Below are 24587 nucleotides of genomic sequence, written 5' to 3'. Positions count from 1 at the left end.
CACCACCAATTTTTTACGACTCTTTCTAGGTTCAGACATGATCTTCTCTTTTTTTTTTCTACCAGCTCTACACTTGGAGAGCTTCAGAGAGTTCAGAATTGCCTGGATTGCACCGATGAGGTGAGAATTGGCCGTGGGTGCAGTGTTTTCCAGGACACCAGGTTAAAGGAGCAGGTTGCAGCACAGCAAACCCAGCACTACACATTTCCTCCAACTTTTGCTGCTACTTTCAGCACTGGGAATAACCTGGCTGGTGTGTCACACAGGCAGCGAACACACACTAAGGAGGAGGGGGCTGACGATCTTGATCAGAACTTCTGTGTCACATGGAAGAACATTTGGAAAAGGGAAAAAAAGACCACTATGCTTACTGGTAGATGCAGCTACTAATATTTACACACTACTTCACAGTTAACTTTTAACTACCACCTTAATTCAAATATATCTATATTCTTCTGCTCATGGACAGTTGCCACATGCACACAGTGAGTAACTTTATACCTGATCTGAGACATTATTTTGTAGCAAACCTGAGGTGGATCATTCCTGCCATTTATTTAATTAAATTATTCATCCTACCTGTCTTTTCAACATATTTATTCTCATATTTTGCATAATCAGTTTTCTTTCTAATCTGAGTACAGAAAGGTAGAAAACCAGAAAATTCTCAAAGGGAATAGTATACTGTAATTTTACTGTAAGTCTCTTTTACTGATGTCTCACAAAGACAGGTCAGTAGACCATGTCAGGACACTTGTGCATCATTCTTTCATATGGATAGTAAGAGAATAAGCAAAAATGTTATAAATTAACATTTACTCTCCCTTTCTAATTTGATAGAATGATTTCAAGCAAGTCTTCATTTTCTACATTCTTTACAAGATATAGCTTTTCATGTTGTTTTTCAGGGTAGTTATAATCTACATTCCATGCAGCAGCTGTGAAATATTCTTCACATAGGAGTGAAAAAAAATCTTTTAACTCCATCCTTATTTAAAAAGTTATTAATGCTTCGTCAATTTTTAAAAAAAGTTATATATTTCAAGTGATACGTCAGAAATGGTGGATATATAGTTATGTGGCAATTTCTTGGGAAAGTGGTTTTAACTGGAAGTCAAATGTAAGATCAAGTCACTTCACTCAAATGATTCACATACTGTGAAACGTACAAGAGATTTTTAATGGATGCCTACTTGTATATGTGCCTTATTTGTTCTAAAATGTCTTTAATCTCACTAAATCCTTAAATTAAAACACACAAAAAGGAGAAGTAATTGAATCTTAATAAGGGAAATAGCTGACTAAACAAAATGGAGTAACTGTTGCCTTAACAACTGCTTAGGACACTTGGGCTTCTGGAAGGGCTCACAGATCCAGCAGCATTTTAAAGGTGCTTTACACAGGAGGAACAACTTGTACGCATCAAAGAGAAAAATATTAGTGTGTAAGGTACCATATGCAAAAGAACTGAGAAATTATGATGGATATCACTGAAACAGAGTGAAGGGCTAGCAGTAAAACATGCAGGGCTATAATATGCCTATGAATTCATATGTTCAGAAACTACAGCAGGTATAATCTAAGGCCTTGATCCTTCAGACACTTCTGTACATGCATTCAACTGCATAGTAAAAAAATTCCATGCTCCATGACCAGAAGACCAAACGTCCATATACTAAAAGGGAGTGATAAAAAAATAAATGGAGGAAAGATCTGAGTGATCTTCAAGACCTACAGATTGCATACTTCAACAACAACAAAAATGTTTTGCTTTAAAAAGGGCAAAATAATATTAATTTTACTTTCAGAATATCTGTGCATAAACCATTTCATTTTGAAGATAATTGTAAGAAGGTTAGCAGTAGGATTTTAATGAATAAGTTTCTAATCATTCTGTTGTAATGAAAATATATTTTCAAAGAAAAATGGTAACAGTTTTACTAAGCAATGGCTAACAGGGCTTCTGATGGAAATAGTAAGATCTTCACCTTCATCTTTAGGAAGGATAAAATGCTAATACTGTTTGCTTAAAGCAAATAATAAAGAGACAGCATTTAAAGTACTTATTTAAGTTCATTAAAAGCCTCTCATATTATTTCAGGAATTCAATCCATTACAAAATTTAAGCACATAATTTGAGGCAAAACAATAACTTTACTTATGAACACAATGTTAAGCACAAGTTCAGGTCCTTTTCTGGACAAGAATCAACTGGATTCTAAAAACAGCACAAATTGTAATGTGAATGTCAACAGTAAATCGCACTGAAAAGTTTTCCCAAGGTCAGTGTCAGAAAGAAGCTAAACCAGGTGTAAAACCTTAACACCCCATCACTCCACTGCACACTGACAAGGAATTGTTTTAATTAGCATCCTTATTTTTCTAATGAGCCTTTTCCTCCTCTTTTCTGTTCCTGCTTCCTGTACACCTCTCAATTTCCCTGACATTTAACACTGCTAAAGATGGTTGCTCAAATCATTTGGTATCACTCATCAGTATTGATCTACCTGGCAGTCTTGTATCCTTTTACATATTTTCACATGAGAGAGGGACAAAGAACTGTTGACACAGCACATGGCTAGATTAACCTTGAATGCCAATGGGTAATGAACAGAAGAGCCATGGACTCATTCATTATTTTAACAGTCACTAAGTCATCAGGTGCCATATCGGCATTGCAAGCCTAGAAACCATTTGATATTTAGAAGTATATCTCATACTGTTAGCAATATGTCACAGAAATGGGGACATACAAGTATCTAAGAAGCTCATACTCAGAAACAAGATGGTCTGGGAATAAGCTAAAATATCTCTACCAGGCTCACAGGAAGGTTAACATGGTACTTCCAGGTTTCTGAACGTTATGATCACAAAACACATTATTTACTGACAAAGTCAGACACTCTGGAGAAGCAGGAAAATGGTCTTCTAAGATCCAAGCAGGGACACAGCAGACAAGATAAATAAGTTTTAAGTATATTCACCCACTTTGTATTTTAGAAGAAAATGCTTATCTCTCTTCAACAATTATGAATAATGACGTGTTGTGGTAAAAAGCTTTAAATAAGGTAGATTCTGGCCCTCAGCTAAGAAAATGTCTTTTTGAAACTACTGTTTCAGAGCAAATCCAGGTTATATATAATTTAAGATTTGGGGGTTGGATTTTTTTTACTTCTCTCATAATCAAGTGGGCAAAATTGCATGCAGCATTCATGAGAAGCTTATGCGCTGAAGCAGCAACATGTTCACATCCACAAAACTCATGATGTAGAATTTCACGGCCTAGAAAGAAGATTCTGTCATCCTGAAGGAGAAGTACCAGTGTAAGGCAGCAAAATGCTAAAGGGACATCAGTTACCAAGAACCAGGCAGCACTCAAACAGAAAAAGTAAGCACTCAAGCAGTCCCACTTCATATTATATGAAAGGGTTAGATTGTCTTTGGCAAGGCTGCCTCTACTTTTCTGAGCCGAAAAGATCAGGAGAATTACTCCTACCTCACACGTGTCAGTAAAATCCTTGAAAAGACACGTAATTAATTATGTAGTTTTCCCTTTACAAGAATTTCAAGTATGAAAAGCTCCAACCCTTGGCAAGTTTCTCCACTTATGTGTAAGAATGGCAGGGTATAATTTGCTTGTCTTCTCAGGCTGCCAAGGGGAATGCCAGCCAGTGCCAAGCACAGCACTTTCAAACTTACTCATATTTGCCTGTCAGATTCTTAAATCATTTAGGTGATTCTTCCCTAAAAATGTGTTACTTAAAAAGTGATTCAAGAGCTGAACATGTTGATCTCATGGGAAAGCCAGTTCTCGGCAAATTAGGAATGAAGGTGAAGAGCAGTAGCTGCTCTGCACAATCGCCCCACATGAGCCTTCAAAGTGTGTATGAAACATCACCAAAGTGCTCAGAAATTCTGCAGGCTGTCTGATTGCCTCCTCATGTACACACCAAAATAACTGCACTCAGAAGCCCCATGTCTTACCAGCTTTCTGGCTTTACTACCTTTCACTAAAGCTTGGGGTCCTAGTGATTTTTGAAAATAAGGCATTAGGTTCCCTTAAATAGCAGAAGTGCTTTGGACATTTTTCATCATAAATGGACTATCGGCTCATTTTGCACAAACCAAAATAGCTGCTAGAGTGACAAGCTGCCTTTGGAAATCCCAAGGTAAAAAGTAAAACAGTTTGATTAGAAATAAAATATCAGAGGAACAGAGTAATGTTTTTTTTTTTTTTGCTATTGATTCCTCCTATGGCCAAATGTAATCAAGTATTCATTAAGCGCAACAGAATACAGGGCGTTTGCAGCTTTTAATATGTCTTTTGGTGAAACAAACAAAGCAAAATTGTTGCTGAAGCAGACTTTTATACTTTTGGAGTAAGGTTATTATCCCAACCAACTCTGGTTCATTGATTTATATGGGATGTTCTAGATGGAAGGAAAGTCTAAAATTCAGACTTAGTAAAAGGATATGGATTTAATGGGACATCAAGGGCAACTTAGAAGTATGTTGCAGAGAGCCCAGATGTCACGGGAAAGAGGAGAAGAGCCAAACTTTACCAGTAATAGGCATGAAATAACTTTTTTGGCAGTGTACTGACAATCATCGCAATGTTCCCTAAGGAATGATTTGCTGCTCTCATTTGCCTTGCACTGCTCAAAGTGCATTCTGAAAAGCAACTCTTATTACAACTGTTCTATCAGTAAGCAAAAGACCAAATTACTTACAGCTTTTTCATCAATTTATATCTGCAAGACTACATTTCAAGCACTACTGGAAAATATATATTACTCCTGTCTCATTGCAGAAGATGATCTCTGCCAAAACTTCTGATGTGTTTCGTGCAATGTTTGCTTCCCTTCAGTCAAGTAAGTGCACATTCCCCACTGATATGGCTGGTCATTGTAACAATTCTCAGCTTCTGCTTTTGATTACCACAAAACAGAACTGGCTAAAACTCGTGTTTTATTCCAAGGTAAACTTCCAAATTTCTAAAAAATATGTATCTCAGTTTGGGAAAAAATATATTTAAAAATAAATCCTGCAGCAGGCAAAATGATCTATCTGACAACAGGTAAAAATCCTTATCTGCCATCATCTAAGGCAGGCTGGCAACTAAATGGAATGACAGATGCTCTCTATTAACTCCCACCCTCCCCACCAGGGAAAGGAGGAAAAAGAAGAGAGACTTATGGGTTGGAAAATTAAACCAGCTTTACTAAGAATGCTAATGATAATAGAAATTATGTGAAATATACAAAACCAATATTGAGCTACCCCAGTGACAGCCCTGGAATGGCTGTGCTGACACTGCAGGGTGGGCACTGAGAAATCCTGGACTGGAGTTAGTAGGAAAAGGGAACTGGATTCTGGAGTGAATGGATTTGGATCAGGATCGGAAGGAGAAGAACAGGCAGAGTCCTCCTTGGATGCTGGCCATGGAAGAAGAGAGCGAGACCCTCATGATCCCTTCGTTTTAAACTAAGTATGATGTGTATGGGATGGAATAGCTCACTGGTCGAATTTGGGTCACCCGTTCTGTTCTCTCTTCCCACAGGTATGACCCCTTTTATGACCCTTCACCTGTGGAACATAAGAGATCCACCAGTCACCTTGGCTACTATAGTAAAAAGTATAAACACAGGCCTTTCGTGCATAAGGTTTCTACCCTAGGCTCAGTAAAATGGTAAAAAGCAGGTGCTACCAGTTCTGGAAGTAGACATTGGCTGAAAAAATATGTAGTTAACTATAGAAAATGCAGATATTTAGAAGAAACTTAACCAAAAGGAAAATTACTAAAAGAGAACTGGTCCTGTTTTAGTCAAAACCAAGACATTAGATTAAAGAGTGTCAAACTGTCGCCCATTCAGGCCAAATTCTGAACATCTCAAGGCAGCACAGCTTTCAGGTTTTCAGCCTCCTAGTTCCTTGCTTCCCAAATACTTCTAGCGGGTAATTCTAGAAGCTCTCAAGGATCAACCAAACACATGAATTCTCAATACTTTCAGGCTTTTTGGCTGATATCTTTGAACTTGGGACAGACCATACATTGGGACACCTCAAAGGACATGGACCCTGGAAGCTAGCGGTTTCCTGGCTCCAAAGCAGTTAATATAGGAGGCCTGTTTAGGCACCATGGGTTGCAAAAAACCTTGACTGGTGGCTCCAGAGTCACAGATCAGTTTGTCCACAGGCAACTTACATGGTAGAACCACCTAGAAATGTGAGTCCAGCACCACGGGAGGCAAGATGAGCCAAATATATATCAAAAAACCTCCACGTTTGTTAAAAGTGCCAAAGCAGGTTTTTAATATTCTGCTTTCAATATCTGTTCCCAGCTAACTTGTGTCTTCACTCTGGCCCTTGGTCATATTATTGAAATGAGAACTCATGATCTTTACTCTGAAACTGTCCCACATTCTCCATTACTGTTGACATTGCCAGCATTTCCCTTGATAGTATCTTGTATGCAAGAACACCTCCTAAAACTTGACCTGATCATCTTAGCTATGCTCCTTTTTTCTCTACAGTATCTTTCACTTCTTAACCATATTGTGAACACTCCCAATCAACCCCTTACATTTTATCTTGGTTACTCAAGCTACGTATTTTCTGTTTTCTGTGACATTTTTATTGCCAAGCAATATATTGAAGAGGAAAATTTGCTAAGACTAACTGGCAGCGGCTCTAGGACTCCTTTGAAATAAGAAACCCTCCAGCAAGATTCAAGTGCTGGGGCAGAGCAAAGACTGCAACATCAGATTTATATAATCCAGAAGTGCACCACAACCCCTAGATGACAGAAACAGGCTTCCTCTCAACTCAAATGTATTCTTAACTATTTATGTAAACCTAACTATTTATGCAGGTCCAAGAGCAGAAGGTGTGTGCACTACTCAACAATAATATACTGGAAATAATGAACTTCCTCTGATCGCATTATACTATCAATCTTCCACATTGGAGGATAGTGCCATATCTTTAGAGACAATGGTGGATGTTACCTTTGGCTTTTGGTGAAAAATACATGCAAGTACTGGATTTATTGCATATGAGAATACAAGTTAGGAAGCTTCTTTGAACTGGGAAGAGCACTGTTAGAACCCTATCAAACCCCTTCATGCCAATGGCTCCTGTTAGTCTTACCTGAGTCACAGCCTAACATGGCCAATTATACTCAAGCGATCAGACAAACACTGCTATGAATATATTGATGCATACTCAAACTGCATGCAATATCCTGACACCCATTTTTGTTCTTCCTATGTCACTTACTTGTGACCCTCACAGCACACAATCCTCCCATGTCATCCTAAGGCACCTGCCGGAAGGTGCATTCTGGTGCCAAGATTTCTGGTTTCTGGGCACAAATGCAATGTGCATAATACACAATTAATAGCATTTTAATCACAGTATCACAGTATGTTTGGGATTGGAAGGGACCTCAAAAGATCATCTAGTCCAATCCCCCTGCTGGAGCAGGAACGCCTAGGTGAGGTCGCACAGGAACATGTCCAGGTGGGTTTTGAATGTCTCCAGAGAAGGAGACTCCACAACCTCCCTGGGCAGCCTGTTCCAGTGCTCTGTCACCCTTAGTGAGAAGAAGTTTTTTCTCACATTTAAGTGGAACCTCTTGTGTTCCAGCTTGATCCCATAATCATCTGGCCTTGTCTATCAGGAAGTCTACTGAACATTTGTTTTAAGTGATTCACTCAACTTTTTTATCAACCAATGTCCAGGACTTGCTTGGCTACTGCAGCTAATAATTTTGTTTGATGTCACCACATCCAGAGTGAAATCACATATGTAACATTACTTATGGGAGCTGACAACCTCCTTTTTCAGGAAAATCACAGCATTAAATTAAAGTGATGAATTTAAACTTTTAATTTTGGTGCCATCAGCAACTCTCACATCTTAACAAAGAAAATGCTCTTGAAACACATAATAAATAAATTGTAAGTAAGAGATCACAACATTTTAAAGGTCTTTTAAGTGTCAGTATGGAGTCAAGAACTGAGTTCAAATCCTTCATAGAATAAAATAATGTTCTCACTAAACCAAAAATAATTTCTGTGACCTGTGGAGTAATTTCTTAAAGGCAATGAGTTTACACCACCATATTAATCAGATTTTTTGTCTCAATTGTATAAACAATATGGTCTCATGGTATTGAAATTGAAGCAATGCCTGAAACAGGAGGCCAGATTAAGCAAGACTATGAACAGCTAATTTCAGTTAAGGACTCATTAATTATATAAAGAACCCAGAGAAACATAAGAGTGTTTTACAAAATGTACTAGAATTAGCTTTATGAATAACTTTCCTCTCTAAGTAGGGAAGGATCTAAAAGCTACTTTGAAAATAACTGAATCCTTAGTACACAATATTTGAATTTCTCAAACCTCAGTCAAAATTTCACATATCCAAAATTGTATTATACCGCTTTTCACATGCACAGATCTCAGTTCATGCAGGTTGTACATAAGCAAAATGTTTTCTTTCTTGAGAAGAGCTCTGTTTATGCTGGCAAAACCATTCATCATATCAATTAAAACCAGCATTCATTTGAATTGTTATGGATGTCTGAAATAAGCTTTCCAAATCTCGAAGTTGTTTAGAATGGTTGGAGTATGAACTAGATTTCAAGCCTGAATTTTTATTTTCTAAAGAGCTCCTTCCATCTCTTAGACCTGAACCAAAATTTCAGTTGCAAATATCTCTGTAATTTCAGATGTTAGAAATACGATTCCTGAATGCTTAATATGTATGGACCCATTTCTATTTATGAAAAGTTTTACCATTTGTAATTTATAATTAAAGTCTGTATATGCAGCATTTCTCCACCATATTATGAAAACTACCACTATATTGTGCTGGAAGGATTTTATGAATTCCATGAATTTTAGATGGCAGCATTATTACAGAATTTTGTGTTCCCTGTCTCTTCTTGTGGGCATATTTCAATTCTTCTAAACATGCTGATCATTTATGCACAAATAGATGGTTGATACATATTTAAAGAATCTAGAGAAATAGTTCTGTATACTGAATTAGAACAGACAAAAACAAATGTGATCTGTATTCTTTCAAGCTCTGAATTATGGCTTCTATTGTAGTAAGTATGGTTCCTTACAGCTGCATTACTCACATTTAGTAATTCTTCATATTTGGAGAAATAAACTAAAGCCATACAAACAGCATAATTGACCTTGAAATGCATAAAACTGAAAAGTTAGTTAAATGAATTGACATGGGAGGTCATCTTACCTGCCAGGCCAGAGACAAGACAGGGTGTAATAAGATGATAGATGAAGAGCCACATGGTTATCTTCTGTTCAGTGATTATCTCAAAAGGAATTGTGCCTTGCAACGCCAGCATTCAGAGAGCTAAAAATACCTGGTCAGAGAGAAAGAAAAAGGGGTGAATAATTCTGACATAAAGCTTCATCTCATATAACATTTAACTTACCATATTATCTGTCTAAACTCAAGAGCTGATATAGGATGGAGTCTTTAGAATAATGAATGCATTATCAAATTTCCTGGATCAAATTAACCATATCTGCTACTCAGAGAGAACATTGCATGGAAGAGTTCAGTTTTTCTGGTGACAGTAAGTAATACAGTAAATGTTAATACTGAGCATCATATTTTAGACTCATCTTCCTAAACCAAAATTATGCTTTGGACTGGATCTAGATCCTCTCTCTGAGAACACTTCACACAATAAGAAATATTAAAATAGTACATGGTTTGCAATAAAATAAGGAAAGTCCACATTCTATCCTCCATTTCAATAAATATATTTCAAAGTCTAAAAAGAAAATCACAGTGAAAGCTGAGTACATTAATCTCCTTCAGGATTAATTGATTTTGTATAGTATATCATTCCTTTTAAACTTTTAACATACAATTCAAGATCCTCTGGAAAGTCAGTATTAATTTTTATGAGTTTTCTCATAAAAAATTGAAGTTTTAGAAACTCTGCCTGTATATATATTAGAACCAAGCTAAAGAAACATGCAGCTTCTTTTTAATACTCTAAGACTTTAGGTACATTTTTCAGAATACTTCTATAACATTTTTTACTTCTTTCAATCAGAATACTTTGCTAATTTTTTGTTTCTCGCTGGTGGCTGTTATCTATTTCTTTAGGGCAATGCGTCATCATGCTTGCAGCATGCAATTTTCTGTTTTGTTTAATGGATTGTTTGCTATGAATACACAAACGTATCCTTTACATTCATCACATCTTGTTCATCCTTCTTCTCTTGATTGGTTCTGCGGTAGCACTGGTTAAGTTATGACCTTCACACAAAACTTAGAGTTGTATCTTAGGCACACACTGATACTATTCATTCCTCTCAGCATATCCATTTTATTAATATTTTATTATAAAATATGCTTATACATACTTGGATGCCCTTCAGTAATGTGCATCCTAGGACAAGTTTGCATGCTAAGGTGGCATTGTCACTTTTTGCAGGATCACGATGCTACTGTATCCAGCTTCCCATGCCAAGCACCAATGACTCCAATAGTGGCTTCTACCTGTTACCAAGACCCTTGCTCTTTCCAGGTCAAAATTTTTACCAAATTGTTTTCTTTTTCCAAAATCCAAATGTTTTAGATCTTGGTTTGAAGCTGCCCAGTTTCCCAGCTCCAACAGCAAGGAATTGGCAGTTTTGAATTTCCAAGCACATATACAAATATATCTGACTCCTTGTGTATACTGGGGATAAATGCTGCTCTGATGAACAGAGAGCTTCTGTTTGAGCTGCTGCTGGACAGGCCTGTCCCAGTCTACATGTCCCATGTCTCTCCTTGAGGTGGCAAGAACATGTCTCAGCTATTGGGGCCTTACATTTGTCCCTTCTTCCTCAGAATAATGGTAAGAAGACTAAGACGCTAAGAAGATGCTGGGAAGATATCTGCCAAGAAGATACCTGAACATGCCTTAGCGAGCTTTCCTCAGAGGAGAGTTTCATGGGGTGTTTTATTACATAGTGTAGGAAAATGGCAAGAGATATCACAAGAGAATCGTTTTGGTTTAGAAATTACAGCAGCTGTGGCACTTCACATTTTTCATTTTCTTAACAGATGAAATCTTTAACAAACAGGTCAAAACTGCATTAGTTGCCATGACACTAAAATCATGGCTGTTACGTGAAAACAGTGCTCAGCAAAACACACAGAAGAGCTAAAAGGTGATCCCCAGAACCTAAATTTATTTAGAAATATTCCCTGGAAAAAGGCTCTTCTATTGGTAACAATCCATATGCTTACTGTAGCTGGATCCATTTACTAAACAACTTTACTCTCCCGCTTCTGTTGACACTAAGGTTTCTTCAGACTCTGTCACATAAAGCATATTGATAACTATTTCAGGCATCTACCTTAAATGATCAAGGTATGAACTACTGTGTCTATATGACTCCTCAAAAAAGACAGTGCTAGGCTAATACAAAAGTATACAAACGACTTTGTATACTTTTCCAGCAACCATATCCTGGCTATGAAGCTTCTTGTGTTTTGACACTGCCTTGCCTGGAACACTTATTTCCAAGTGACATGAATTAAATTGCATAGTTACACTGACATAATGCACATAATTAAACAGCAATGAAACAGCAACTCTGTTGGGAACAACGGTAATTACCCAGTCACTCATACTGACAATAATGGTGTTCAAATGTATTGATAGATGAAACTGTTAAGAGTAAACCTGTGTTCTCCCTCTAACATCACAGGCACCACTGCAGACAGAAGATTCCTCTTCCTTCTCTTTTGCAGAATCCAGGTTTGATTTTGGAAAGTTATCTTGCCCTCTAGCTCTCAAAAATTCCTTTCTGTTGGCTCAGGGAAAAATGGTTTGAACACCGGCTCAGATTACAGTAAATAAAAATTGTGTCAGTAAATGTTATAAATACTTCATTTTATTCAGATACAAAAATATCCTCCCTGCCAGGATTAAAATACTTTCCTTGCTCTCACTTCTTTCGGTTGAGTGGGTTCTGTATATATAGCACATCCATCCCTCCTGATTTATCTCAGCTTGCGGACAAGAAGTGAGGCTGTTTCACATCGCTCTGCTGAATTTTGGCAGAACTGCCTGCTATGAGATGAGACAGCACACAGATTACTGTCTGTACGTCTGAAGTGGTGTGGCTGTACAGGATTTTACCACCCGGCTGCCCAAGGATGAGTCCGGCCGTATCTGAGGCAGTGGCACTGGGGCCGGAGGCAGCGCTGAGGGCTGCAGAGCTCACACAGCATCATCTGCCGCCTCTTTTGCTTCACAGCTCTCAACTCCTTTTTCTTCACAGAGGGAGAAGGATATCGCTGCCTAAGTGAAAATAATTCCTGAACAAAAGAACGGTCATCAGTACAACTCACTTTTCTCCCCTGTAAAAGCATAGAGTGGTTGCATGCCCACACACACTCTTCTTAGTGTGCACAGCACATTGTTCTTTTCTCACAGCAAAGCATCATAATTTTAGCAGATGTGTAAGACATTTTTAAAATATGTCATAAAATAAGCAGCCATCTACCTGCAACTGTGTCAAGTTTAATTACTATTTAATGTTCATTAACATATTTAGGTCCCTTCTGACTGCTCAGTTTCCCAAAAGAGCCAGTCACCACTACAGAGCCTTTGCGTTGCTAGATTTGAGAAAACTGGTGAGCTGGCTGGAGTGCAATCCTCCCAAAGGAGGTGGGGCAAAAATGGGACATTGCCTGCTGAATAGGAACCACATCTGACTTTGAACACAGGCACCTCCCAGAATGCTTCGCATTGTCTCGCAGGCTCGCAGTGTCTCGTGATGCTTCATTAGGATGAGAGGTGTTCACAGGACACAAGGGTAGACCTGCCTGTCTATACTGCCCAATTGTAAGGATTCTTCAATATCTCAAAATGCACTTCAGGAAAATGTCGACATTTTTTGCATATTGTGTGTGGCTTTCTTCAGGTCTTCACCGTACACTTTGGCCTTCATTAAGCAGAAAAAGACATTTGTTTTACAGCTATGAAAATACCGCTGTTTTTCATCACACCCCTACTGAATCCAAATATGTAGATGACATCATCACTTTGCAAGGACAGAAAGCATTCATAATGTCGACACAAAAAGAAATTACAAACAGCAGGTAATGGAAGGCAGTTGAACAAAGATCATAAGATCAAAAGCAGTTCAAATAGACTACATAATTTACTAGATTCAAAATCATAAAGGGCTAGGAATATATACAGGAAAGCAGCTCAACAGTAGGGGATGTTAAAGGGGTGAAGAGGAACCAAAGAAACAGAACTCAGCATTCTGGGAGAGAAAGGTGTCCTATGGGACATGCACGTGACATTCGGGAGGATGAAAGCAATAACCCAAACCAAACGGACAGTCAGAAAGAAAGGCAGAGAGGGAAAGTGATGGAGATGCAGGTAATGAAGGTGCATGAGGATTATCTGTTGACTGTCAGTAAATCTCAACCTTTACCACGGTAACATGGTAAGATCTCTCCTAAACCTCCCTTGCTGAGGCATAATTGCTGCATCAGGCCCTGACCTCTGCTCAGGGCTCCCCTCAGGAGCCCGAAGTGCAGAAAAGGCAGAGAGGGGGCAAAGAAAAGTGTTTAGGAGCCTTGGCTCGGTGCACTTAGCGTGGACAGGTAAATCAAGATGTTTGTTACAATTCTCATTTCCTGGTATATTACGAAAATGACACACATTCAAGTTTCAGAACTGGTAGAGATTCCGTCCAGACTAGACTATAAATAGGTACAATGATCCAGAAGAAATCTCTGGTTCTCCACCCTTTTTCAAAACATGAATGTATATAATTGCAATAATTCACTAGTAAATTAGCACAGTAGCAAGTTATAATCAAAGCCTTTTAGGAGCCACACAATACTTCAAGCTGATCAATGTTTTGTATCTGTTTTTACTTCAGTCTCTTTTAGTGATTTTACTAAGCATCTAATTGCTTGTTATCTTGATTTTCAAAAGAGTTGGCATTTTTTGCTATGGTAACTAACTCCTCATAAATCTCATTAGGTGCTCAGAATTTAAAGTCACTGAGAAACTTTTGAATTTAACAAAAATAATGATGTAGATTGCATATTGTTTATTGTATCACCCTCTGACCTTTTCTACTATTTTGGTCTTTGCTATTTAATTTTGTGATCATTCAACAAGTTTGGGCATTCTAAGTTAGACTGTGCCATTAGAAAGGACTCTTCACCTTATTCAAAAATTTGGCTTCTCAGCCATCATCCACAACCCCGTTCTTTACTCCTGAAACCAATACCTTAGGCACTAGCATTTACTAGCCTACTCCATTACCAGAAAGGTGATGACAGTGAAGCTTCTTGCCGTTGCACAGATTTACCTCATTACAGTGGTCTGGGTTTACTGTAAGTAAACTTCCAAGCCAGCCCTGCTCTTACAGCACTGTTGTGCCTACAGAAGGCTTTAGATGTTAGCTGGCTATCTCTTAAGACTCCAAAAATGCCTTTAGTTCCCTTCAGAAAGGCTCATAGAAAAGCTTCATTTCCTTTTGTTCATCTCTCATTTCTATAAATATAATATTTGTTTTTGTCAGATTTATTCAAGTGGAAAGAGAAGTTCAAAGCCACTGCCCCCAGTACTGCTCACTGGCCTGAATGGTCCATCACCAACAGTTGTGCTCCTACTACTACCCACATCATCCTATTTAAAAAATATAGCCACTGTCTCCATTTCACATGAAGGAAAGGTAGCTCAGAATCCCATCAATTTGATGGCCCATAAATAAGATACTATTCTTGAACAGAATTCACACTTTCAAGGACAACACACAATAGCATAACAAAAAAAAATCCCAAACAAACAAAAAAAAAACAACTAAGCACTAAGTTGGAGCAAAGAGCAGTCTAGTCCTCCCTCAATTACTCTTTTTTTTTTTTTTTCGTACTGCTTACAGATGCCAAATAAATAAACAAAACCAGGATCAGTTCATTAATGTCTTCAGGCAGACTAAATTAGTAAGTGATTGTATTACTAGTGGACAATTCAACCAGCTCTGTATTTTTACTTAATAAACATAAACTTGGAAACACGAAGAACCAGTGTTTCAGAGGTGATGAGGACTCCAGGGCTGTTACAGAGCTTGGTCCAAGTTTCAATAGGAAACTTTAACTTTGGAGTGCAATACAAACCTTCCATTGTTTTACAAATATTTATAAATTCATTATTTGTGCCTTCTTTTCCACTTAAACTCTCGTGTTGATAGGCTTAAAAGAAGTAATGTGCTGGCACACTGATGATCTGCAATGTACTCTGGCTCAGTTACCCTTATCCTCCCCTCCCTGCCCCCTTCTTTGGAAGCTGTTATCTCTACAAGAATCAAGCACCAAAGAGAAGAAGGAATAAATTCCTTCTTCAGATGTGTTTTGAGCCATGCCTTTTGCACTTGAAAGCAACAGCGCATATTCTACAAAGCAAGAAAACATATCACCTGTAACAACAAAACAAAACATCAAATATAGCATGAATTGTAGGATATTGTTATAAGATGTGGGAGGTACCAGGGATCTGAATGGCAGCCTTACTGTTACAAGATGTCTGTGTTCTGTAGCAATTTTCTAACACATCATTTTTTCAAGTACGACAACATGCTGGTAGTTAATCACACTGTGAATTTAACTCTCCTGCTTCCTTTATATTTACACATCAAAGAATTCAGACCTCGAGAATTAGTGACTTCTTCAGTCAATTGCTCAGCAGGCACTTTTGCTTTTTTGTTAAGCAATTAAGAAGCCCTATGGGACTTTGCTTGCTACACCATCCTTCCCATTTTCATGTTTTTCACTCTTTGTTTTGGCTTTCTGTTATTTTAGCTCAGATAGTTCATGCAACTAATGAGATCTCTTATTTTTCTTATTTGCATCCAAATATTCATTATGAATCAGCATTATTTTCCCTGCAAGTGTTTTACAGTAGTCACACACTTATCTCATCTAGCAGTTAATCAACAACTCTCTAATGAAGGGTCATTTAGTACTGCCATGATAAACATATTTTTTAGGAACATTAGGCATCTCCTAATTTGTGCTAAGAGCAACAATTCAGCTTTGCTATTAATTATTAATAAAGTTTGGTTACTTTTATTGAGTCACTGAGCTGCAAAAAGGTTTTGTTTTCAAATACCTTTGGATAATGAAGTGTTGCTTAGCGGTACTCAAACACTGTCTTTACTCATCACATCAGCAGCAAAGGGTCAGGCAGCCAATCCTCCAAGTCCCTACTCACACCGTTTGCTCTATCAGCAATAGGCTGTTCTTTCTTCTGAGGTAATAAATAAGAAAAAGATCGCTTACTGCTGCCATAATTCACAGACATTGCTCACACTTTTCAGAAAGTATGCTGGTAAGGGCTTTGCTGCTTAAAGATTTCCTGGTGAAAAGAATCAGCAAACAAAAATCGATAAACCTCCTGCCAAGCACCGAGCATCACACAAGAAGAAGATGCTGCTCAATTCCAATATTTAACAAGTAGCTTCCATTTGTGTCTTAAAGCCTAATTAGTTTGACTCCAAGATAACTAAATACACCCAAGGTTCTAAAAACAGCATGAAAAAAAAAATCAGCCATGAACACAAATAAATACCCATTATGAAAATGGGATATTCTTTCATACGATAAAGAGGATTTTTTGGTTACCTTGGCCAACAACTTTCAAGGGACAAAAAACTTTAACCTCTCCAATAAAATCACATTTATAATTGTGGTTATCTTTTGGAGTTTCTATTTTGCTAAAGTTTATAAAAGGAAAGAACAGACTATGCAGAACATCAATTTGAAATTAAATCTTAAATACACTAGATCCATTTCTAAAAAAATACATTAGATGTATTAGATGTAACTATATTATATAAAAAGATTGCACTCTTGGCATTTTCTATCTGATTTTCACATTTTCTTGCACTTAGTAATACCTTCTTATTTATCACTAAATGAAGATATGGGCATGATTCATGTGTATTCAATAAGTTCATAGCAGATGTATTTATATACATAAAAATTTAACAGTTTATCCACATAATCTTTAACTCACGATACTCTAGAACATACTTCCTATTGTACAGCCAAAGAGAAGCTCAGTGGGAGATTTCATCTTCAAACTGCATGTTTCCTAGCAACTCTCTTTACATCAGAGTAGCTTTTTTAAAAATTTACATCAATCACTTGGAAGTATTGGGAATGCTTAAAAACAATTCTTTCATCTTGTGAATAAACAGTTCGAATCAGACTAGCAGCTGCAAAAAGGGAAACCAAATCAATGTTTACCAGAATTTGCTAGTGGATTTTGGAATAATACTTTACTTGTGCCTTTCGGGTTTAACCTTACAGATTTCAGAATAGTAATTGGTGAGATCCACGGGCATTTTTTACAGGTTTGATCTGTCATCCATAAATTCAAAGATCTTCTGTGTTTTAAAGACTATTTTTCCAAGGATACTTATGAGGTAGACTAAGTTGTATTCTGTAGATTTTAAAAGACAAATTATGGTCACTATTGGTTTCACTACCTACAACTAAAGCATAGATTCTGTAGTCTTTAGTTTTTTTTAAAAAAAACAAACAAAAAAACCCACAAACAAAACCAACCAACCAACAAACACACACTTTTTTTTTTTTTTTTTTTTGAAAGCTCAGTTTATTGTCTGCTAATAACGAGCTGATACTTTTCATGCAGGTATTTTCTATCAATCCCAATACTGCCTCAGAGGAACACAGCATCTACAGAAATGTCTCTTAACACTTAGTCAGCAAGAGGAGACGCATGGATATGTACCATCAGAACAGCCAGAGTCAAAACCACTGCACCTGAGAGACACCAGAAATCACATCTGCTCATAAGAAAGAATATTGATGTCATGATTGCACTTAGATTAAATTAAGATGGACTGGGAGAAACAAAGGTGGGAAAATGGATGGGTAAGAGCCGGGTTGAGTATCAGCAGTGGGTGGTCAGTACACTTGTATGGACTGATCACCAAAGCATGTCCTGTTTTCCTATTAAATTCCATCTCTGACTAATTTCCTGGGTGAGGGGCTCCCTGTTCTGTGTGCAGGTATGGAGGTAGAATTGACAGTCACTGAGCCCAAGGGGCTCCAGTGCTCATGGTGTCAGCAACTGAAGAGGAGAGTATGTGAGGGGTCTGAGTGGTGCCAACTGGAGAAGGAGCCACATGTGTCCATGTGCCATCAACTGTGGAACTGGAGAATAAATGTCTGGTATGCGTGCATATGCCAGTGTGTAATCACCAGTAGACATCACACCAGATTAGCCAGTAACCTGGGTGAGAAGCTTGGGAGCAGGTATTGGAGCAACTGCCACCAGTAGCTGGGGACAGCTGGGGATCCAGGGCCAGGGCCAGGAACAGCCTGAGTGCCTAAAGCCAGCTTTGCTTTTTATTTCTGATTTCCAAGAGGAAAAAAGTTAGATAAAAAACCAAACAGGCACTTGAGCACCCAAAGTCCTGATCGACTCAAGTGTCTGCAAATATTTAAGTACAGGATGAATATGCATAGCAAAACGACAGGAAGCACCATCAGCTTTGCAGGACTGAAGCTTAGAAAATTCCTTTAGATCTTATTACAAGTGTCATATTGTTGTGACAAAAATACATTTTGATATGTAGATAAACACACCTTGGGCAACTTAGCCACAAAAAGATGCATTTCTCTTTAGTTATCAAAGTTGCATTAGTAAGTAATTCCATTCCAAAAGATTAATTTCAAAAAATTACAAATGTTTTAGCTGATAACTATTCTGTTGAATGTAACATATGAGTGTATTCTTTCACAGATGCTATTTCAGTATGGTGATATGCCAAGAAGTCAAAATAACCTCCTCATTTAGAAGGTGTTGATTGCAACGTAAAGCCATAATATTTTGCAGCAACTCCACGTTCTTCTAAGGAATAAACCAGAATCCCTATAGACCCTGTTTAACAACTGCCTACAGCTCCTGCATACCTTTTCTGTATTTACTGCACTTCTGATACGGACCTGGAAGTGTCCACACCAAGCAACACACCATCTCCAACACAGGAGCTTCCCCTGTTGAGGAGGTCCTGACAAAACACGTGTAATGAAAACTACAGTAAAATGTATTTGAAAGAGATAATCCTTTCAAAACAAGCATCCTATCTCTTTTGATTAAATTTTTAATTTGAAAATATTAGGTGGAGTATGTAGTAAGCCGTTAGGGTTCGTGTGCTTGCTACTCTCTTTTTCAGCATTAAAGAGTTCAAACATCACAAGGTCCATTGTCTTTGCTTACTAAAACTTGAACAGTTAATGAAAATATACTGAAATTTTAGTATTTTCCCCCACTATGTCAGAAATGTTTCATACTTTGGCCAACCAGTAATACTTAATATTGATGTCCAACTTTTGGGTAAAACAACGTATCTATCTATGTATCTATGTATCTATCTATGTATCTATGTATCTATGTATCTATCTATCTTTGTTATCAAATATTTTAGGTTTGTTTGGGGATTTTATATGACCAAAAATCCTCAAAGAACAAGGTTGGTCCTTGATATTGTACTGTTAAGCACTCACACAAAAGCCCACAATTGAAGGGAATAGACTCATTATGTAAGGAAAGGAAAAGCACATAATCGCCTGAAGACATTGTCATGCCCAGTAAAAGCCAAATAATCAGTATATACTGCGATATTTTAGGTGATATGTTAGTGCACCTACAGATCAGGAATATCCACACATTAACGTCTTTAAAGAAAATAAACTATAGATCTATTAACTTTTACACATCTTCTGTACTTGTCTTCATCCTTCTTGCCTGACCTCTTCCTCTTAATTGCCTCAGATATTCAATTGAAGTAATTTAACTGGAGAAGCATGAAAGATACCTTTCACATGCAATTTATCTGGAAAAAAATTGATAAAATCACCTTCCTGATGTACAGCTGAAATGCCAAGAGAAGAACAAAATGTTACAGTAACCAATATCAGAAATTGAAATAGCATTATTACCTTCATTGGCATCTCTGGGCTTTTATACTGATGAAGACATAGAGATACAATGAAAAACATAGTCCGGTACATTTAAAAAGGCAATGTGAAAGATGCTGATAATTATAACTACCAAAATGCTGTATATCACATTCTGTGGTCTCCTAATGCATCTCTCATATGAATCATTATTGCAACCCAAATTTTGTCATTTGATCCTTCTATTTCTCAAAATATTACAATAAATAATTTTTAAAATGTACAACATTTGTTCTGTAATATTAGTTATGTTCCGAAACATTCTGAGAAGTTTGGGAGTCTGCTTCTTTTGATAAGAAAATTTTCTTATTTTCATTACAGTATCAACAATATGGAAAAATCTTCTAATGGGGGAAATGCCTGCAAAATATTTGATATACATAATTAATCTCACCAGGCATTTTGCAGTAGAATTTTATATATCACGTTTTTCTTTTCATAAACACAGAGCAGCTCTAGATCGCAGCACAGATAGCTTCTATGCTGATGATATAACTGAAAATTCCTTTTCTGTGATACTGAAATTTGACAATAAGCCAGTATTATCTTAAGTGACAGGTGGCATCTTGCATTACTGTTTGATTGGGTGGTCTATTTTAATGCTGCAATCTGGCTTTTCTTTTATAGCAATCATAGAAAAGCATGGGCAATTTTGAAGAGCTTAAATTTCAGTATTTATGAGCAGTCGCAAGATCTAAAGTCCAAACTTTCACAGATAATTCTTTGGACTCTTTAGCAGAAACAAGATGATAAAGAGATACAGGAGCACACGGTCCTTTGTCTGTGTGGTGTATGGGGACTGAAGGATTTAAGTAGAAGCACAGTGCAACAAAAGAATGATAGTTTAGGATCTCAGAACTAGGAAATCTGGAATAATTTCTGTGTGATCATTTTGATGTGTGCATTTCAAAGTTGTTACTTTTCAAACTGTGCTGGCTTGACTGAAAACAAGTTAATTCTCTTCATGAAGCTAGAAACCTTTCTTTTTCTTAGCTATTATAGCATGGTCATTGTTTGGACTTAGTTTGAGAACAAGTAGATAACACCCTGGGACAGAGTTAATGCTTTTAATTGCTCTGGTCTGAGAGCCAAGGCCTCTGAGCTCTGCCCACAGGTGTGAGGCATCTGGGAAGGGGGGAATGCATGGGGCAGAACTTGATTGACATCCAGACTGATCAATAAGAGTATTCCATCCCACTAGCATCATGCTTCATATTTAGGGAGAGTTGGGATCTTCTGGTTAGGTTTTTTTGGGAGCTAGGACACAGACCTGTTTGGGGGAATCCTGTTCAGGAGCTCCATTATTTTGGCCTTTTGCCATCCTGACATTTTGCAGAGGTCTCTGGGCCTTTCTGCTTTCTTCTCTCTCCAGGATCAGCTGATTGGGACCAGGTGCTGCTTCCTGGGACTGGCTGCTCAGTGCAGACAGAGTTCATGAGGAACTGCAGTGAGTATCTTCTATATTCTATTTCCATTATATATATTATATATATTTTTATATATATATACTATTACTAGTATTGTATTAGTATTTTGTTAAACTGTATTTATCTCAATCCACAAGTTTCTCCCTTCCCTTTCAATTCTTTCCCCTATTCTGGGTGGGAGGGGACAGCGAGCAAGCAGCTACTGTGGTTATAATGCCAGCTCAGGTTAAACCACAACACAAACTTAACTCCAGCTTTACACTTTCTTAGAGTAGCAATAGAATTAAAATCAGGTAACAGAATATAAAAAAAAAAAAAAAAAAATTGAAAGCTAAATGTTGGAGAGAGAACTTGTGTTAGATTTTTCAATGGGAATGAAGTGTTGTGTGATTGTTGTGAAAGGATGAGCTTCAAAAGACATGTGGCAACCTTCACTCCAGGAGGCAGCAGCTCCCCTAGCAGAGCGCGTACCAAAGGCAGCCTGCAGACCTTCCCTAACAATGAAGCTTCCTTGCTGTTTTTTCCTGTGCTATAGCACTGCAATGCTTGTTTGCTTGGCATGAACAGATTACTCAGTCGTTTAAAAGACGAACCCTATGGACATTTATCATGGATGACAAAGAGCAAATCACAGTACAAGCATCAGCAATATAGTGATGAATAATGTACCTGAATTTACCTTTTTGTTGTACATAGGAATTAAATAAATGCTATTTTTTTCCTATTCGACATAAGCAAAACTCCATTTGCCTATAGCTCCCGTAGCATGGCCAAGAGTGTATTCATTGATTTATCCAAAAAGAAAAACTCTCGTCATCTACGCTATCATATCTGACACTTGCAGAGTAAGCAGATTTTCTTTCCTTTGTCCATTGATCATCCTCTGTCTTGATGTGTGTTTTGCAGCATGTAGTTTGAAGAAACCAGTTACTAATGTACAAGATTACTACTCACAAAATAGTAAAGCGCTATGTCTATAATGTATAAGGGGTCAGATTATTTCATTAATTGCTCATATTTTTTACCAACATTATTTTATGCTTCATGGCATATCTAAAGATTATTTGTTCTAAAACATCATTAGTGTTTTTAATAAAAATGCCTGAGTTTAGAAATTTGTATTCATCCTGCAAAGGGTATGAACCTATGATGAAAACCAAATGCATTTGAATTAAACAGAGAGAGAAATGGTCAGGTGATAGTTTTAAGTGATGCATATCAAGAGGTCTGGGTCTCCATTATGTTTTGAAATAGATGTGACTCATCCAAGGTCTCATAAATTTCATCAAAACCATTTAGCCAAAAGAAAATATAAAAAACCATACCAATCTACAGTTATTAATACTACACTCAGAGCAGAGCAATATATTTGTAAATCAAAGCTACATGAACAAGCTAGTGTCAAAACTAGACCTAAAATATCAAATCAGTTAAGTCTTCACATTGGCATAAAGTAAACAATTCTTTTAAATACTAAGAGTTATCTGGAAGTGATTATCTGCTGTTGTGAAACAATTTAATGAATTTGACTAAAATACGTTTTTTTAAGATAATATTACACATTATGTATTTTTCTATTTATTATTGTACATTTTTAATAACCTTGTATTAAAAACCTAATCTGTATCTTGAAGATGGTTCTAAAGTGGGTTTTAGTACTTAAACTACAAACCTGTTGTTACTGATTTTGCAGATTTCATTTAATTTTTCATTTTCTATGTGGTATATAACTCACTGCACTTCCTAATTCCCAACAGACGTACGATAGATCTTAAAAGAACACACAGGTGGAAGAAGTCTGACAGCCCTTCTTAGCTGCTTACAGCAGGCATTGTAAAAGTTCTCTTCAATTCAATAAGACACTTAAAAGAGTATTTTTTGAGACTATATTTTAGGATCACTTTGATGTAGAAAACTTCCTTTCTGATGTCTTCCCTTTGAGAACTTTATTGATGATCAAGCTACCAGGCAGGCACACAACTGCATGATACAGCTAAAGCTCAGAAGGCTCCGGTATTTCCCACCTAATAACCCCAAAGGAAGGAAATGGAAAAGGCAATTACATTTCACAGGAGGTTTTTGACTTGTTCAGCTTGATAATGTTTGCTGTTTCGAAGTAAATATAAGATTACTCCTGTTACACTTGCAGATAAAAGAAGTCTGGTTGAAAGAAACAACAATTAACAAGAAGAACAAAGCAGCCACAGTGTTCTTCAGTGCTTAGAAAATCATGGCATTCAATGCAGAAAGGAATAAATTACAGAGGTCATGAACCAGAATGGATGCACTCTGGACAGCAGCAACTCTGAAACACATCTAGGGGATAGTGTGGACAAACAATTTAACTGGGGTTTCCAGGACAATGCTGTGGTTAGAAGAATTTCGTGACCCTTAGGAATTAAATGACTCAGAAGTGCAGTTATCATGTGAATTTGCTCGTTAGAAACAAGCAAATTTGCTTGGAACTAGCATGACTCATATTGGAACACTGTAAATAATTATGATGCTGGATGATAATCATTAAAAGAGATGGAAGAAAAAAGTGTGGAGAGATGTAATATATGCATACATACAGAAGGAGTGGAGAAAATGCCTTAGGGCAAGCACTTTTTTTGTTCAACCTGTCCTACATACCAAGGAGAAAACTGAGGAATATCCTGGCTACAGGACATAAGTTTTGGTTGAAAATACTGAAGACAAAAGGCTCCCTTACTCTATTAGAAAAAGGCATAACAAAAACAAAAAAGCTGGAAACTGATCCTGGAATGATTTACATGGGATGTGGGGTGAAATTTTAGCAAAGAATACAGTGACACTTCCAGTTCTTGAGGTCTTTAAATAAATAACTATGAAATATTTTCTTACAAAGCAGAAAGGAGCTGCCTGAAACTTACTGACCTACCTCTGAGCTCTCACAGTATTTTAAAGAACTGGACTGCAGAAAGAAGGCTGATGATGATGTCCAGGCACAGCGTCTCCCCAAAGTGGGATCCTGTGTTTCCAGACTGACAAGCCTTGTCACCTGTCCCCAAAGCCAGAACCTCCAGTTCTGCTCCATTGTACAGCACATCCTTTTAGTGCTTTCAGGAA

General features: G+C 37.3%; 1 protein-coding gene across 1 annotated transcript in view; it reads right to left on the bottom strand.

The window, feature by feature from the left end:
• The window catches only part of CNTN1 (contactin 1), a gene marked incomplete at both ends in the record, with an annotated part of 143184 nt that overhangs the window by 80639 nt on the left and 37958 nt on the right, over window positions 1-24587 (bottom strand). Inside the window, 2 exon segments of the mRNA XM_080363601.1 lie at window positions 9274-9385; window positions 9389-9403. Coding sequence (XP_080219727.1) covers window positions 9274-9385; window positions 9389-9403 — 127 coding nt within the window.

The sequence above is a fragment of the Nesoenas mayeri genome, assembly GCF_963082525.1.
Source record: "Nesoenas mayeri genome assembly, chromosome: 1".
NCBI lineage: Eukaryota > Metazoa > Chordata > Aves > Columbiformes > Columbidae > Nesoenas > Nesoenas mayeri.
The sequence above is the reverse complement of the archived record's forward strand: the minus strand, read 5'-3'. Positions and strand labels throughout refer to the sequence as shown.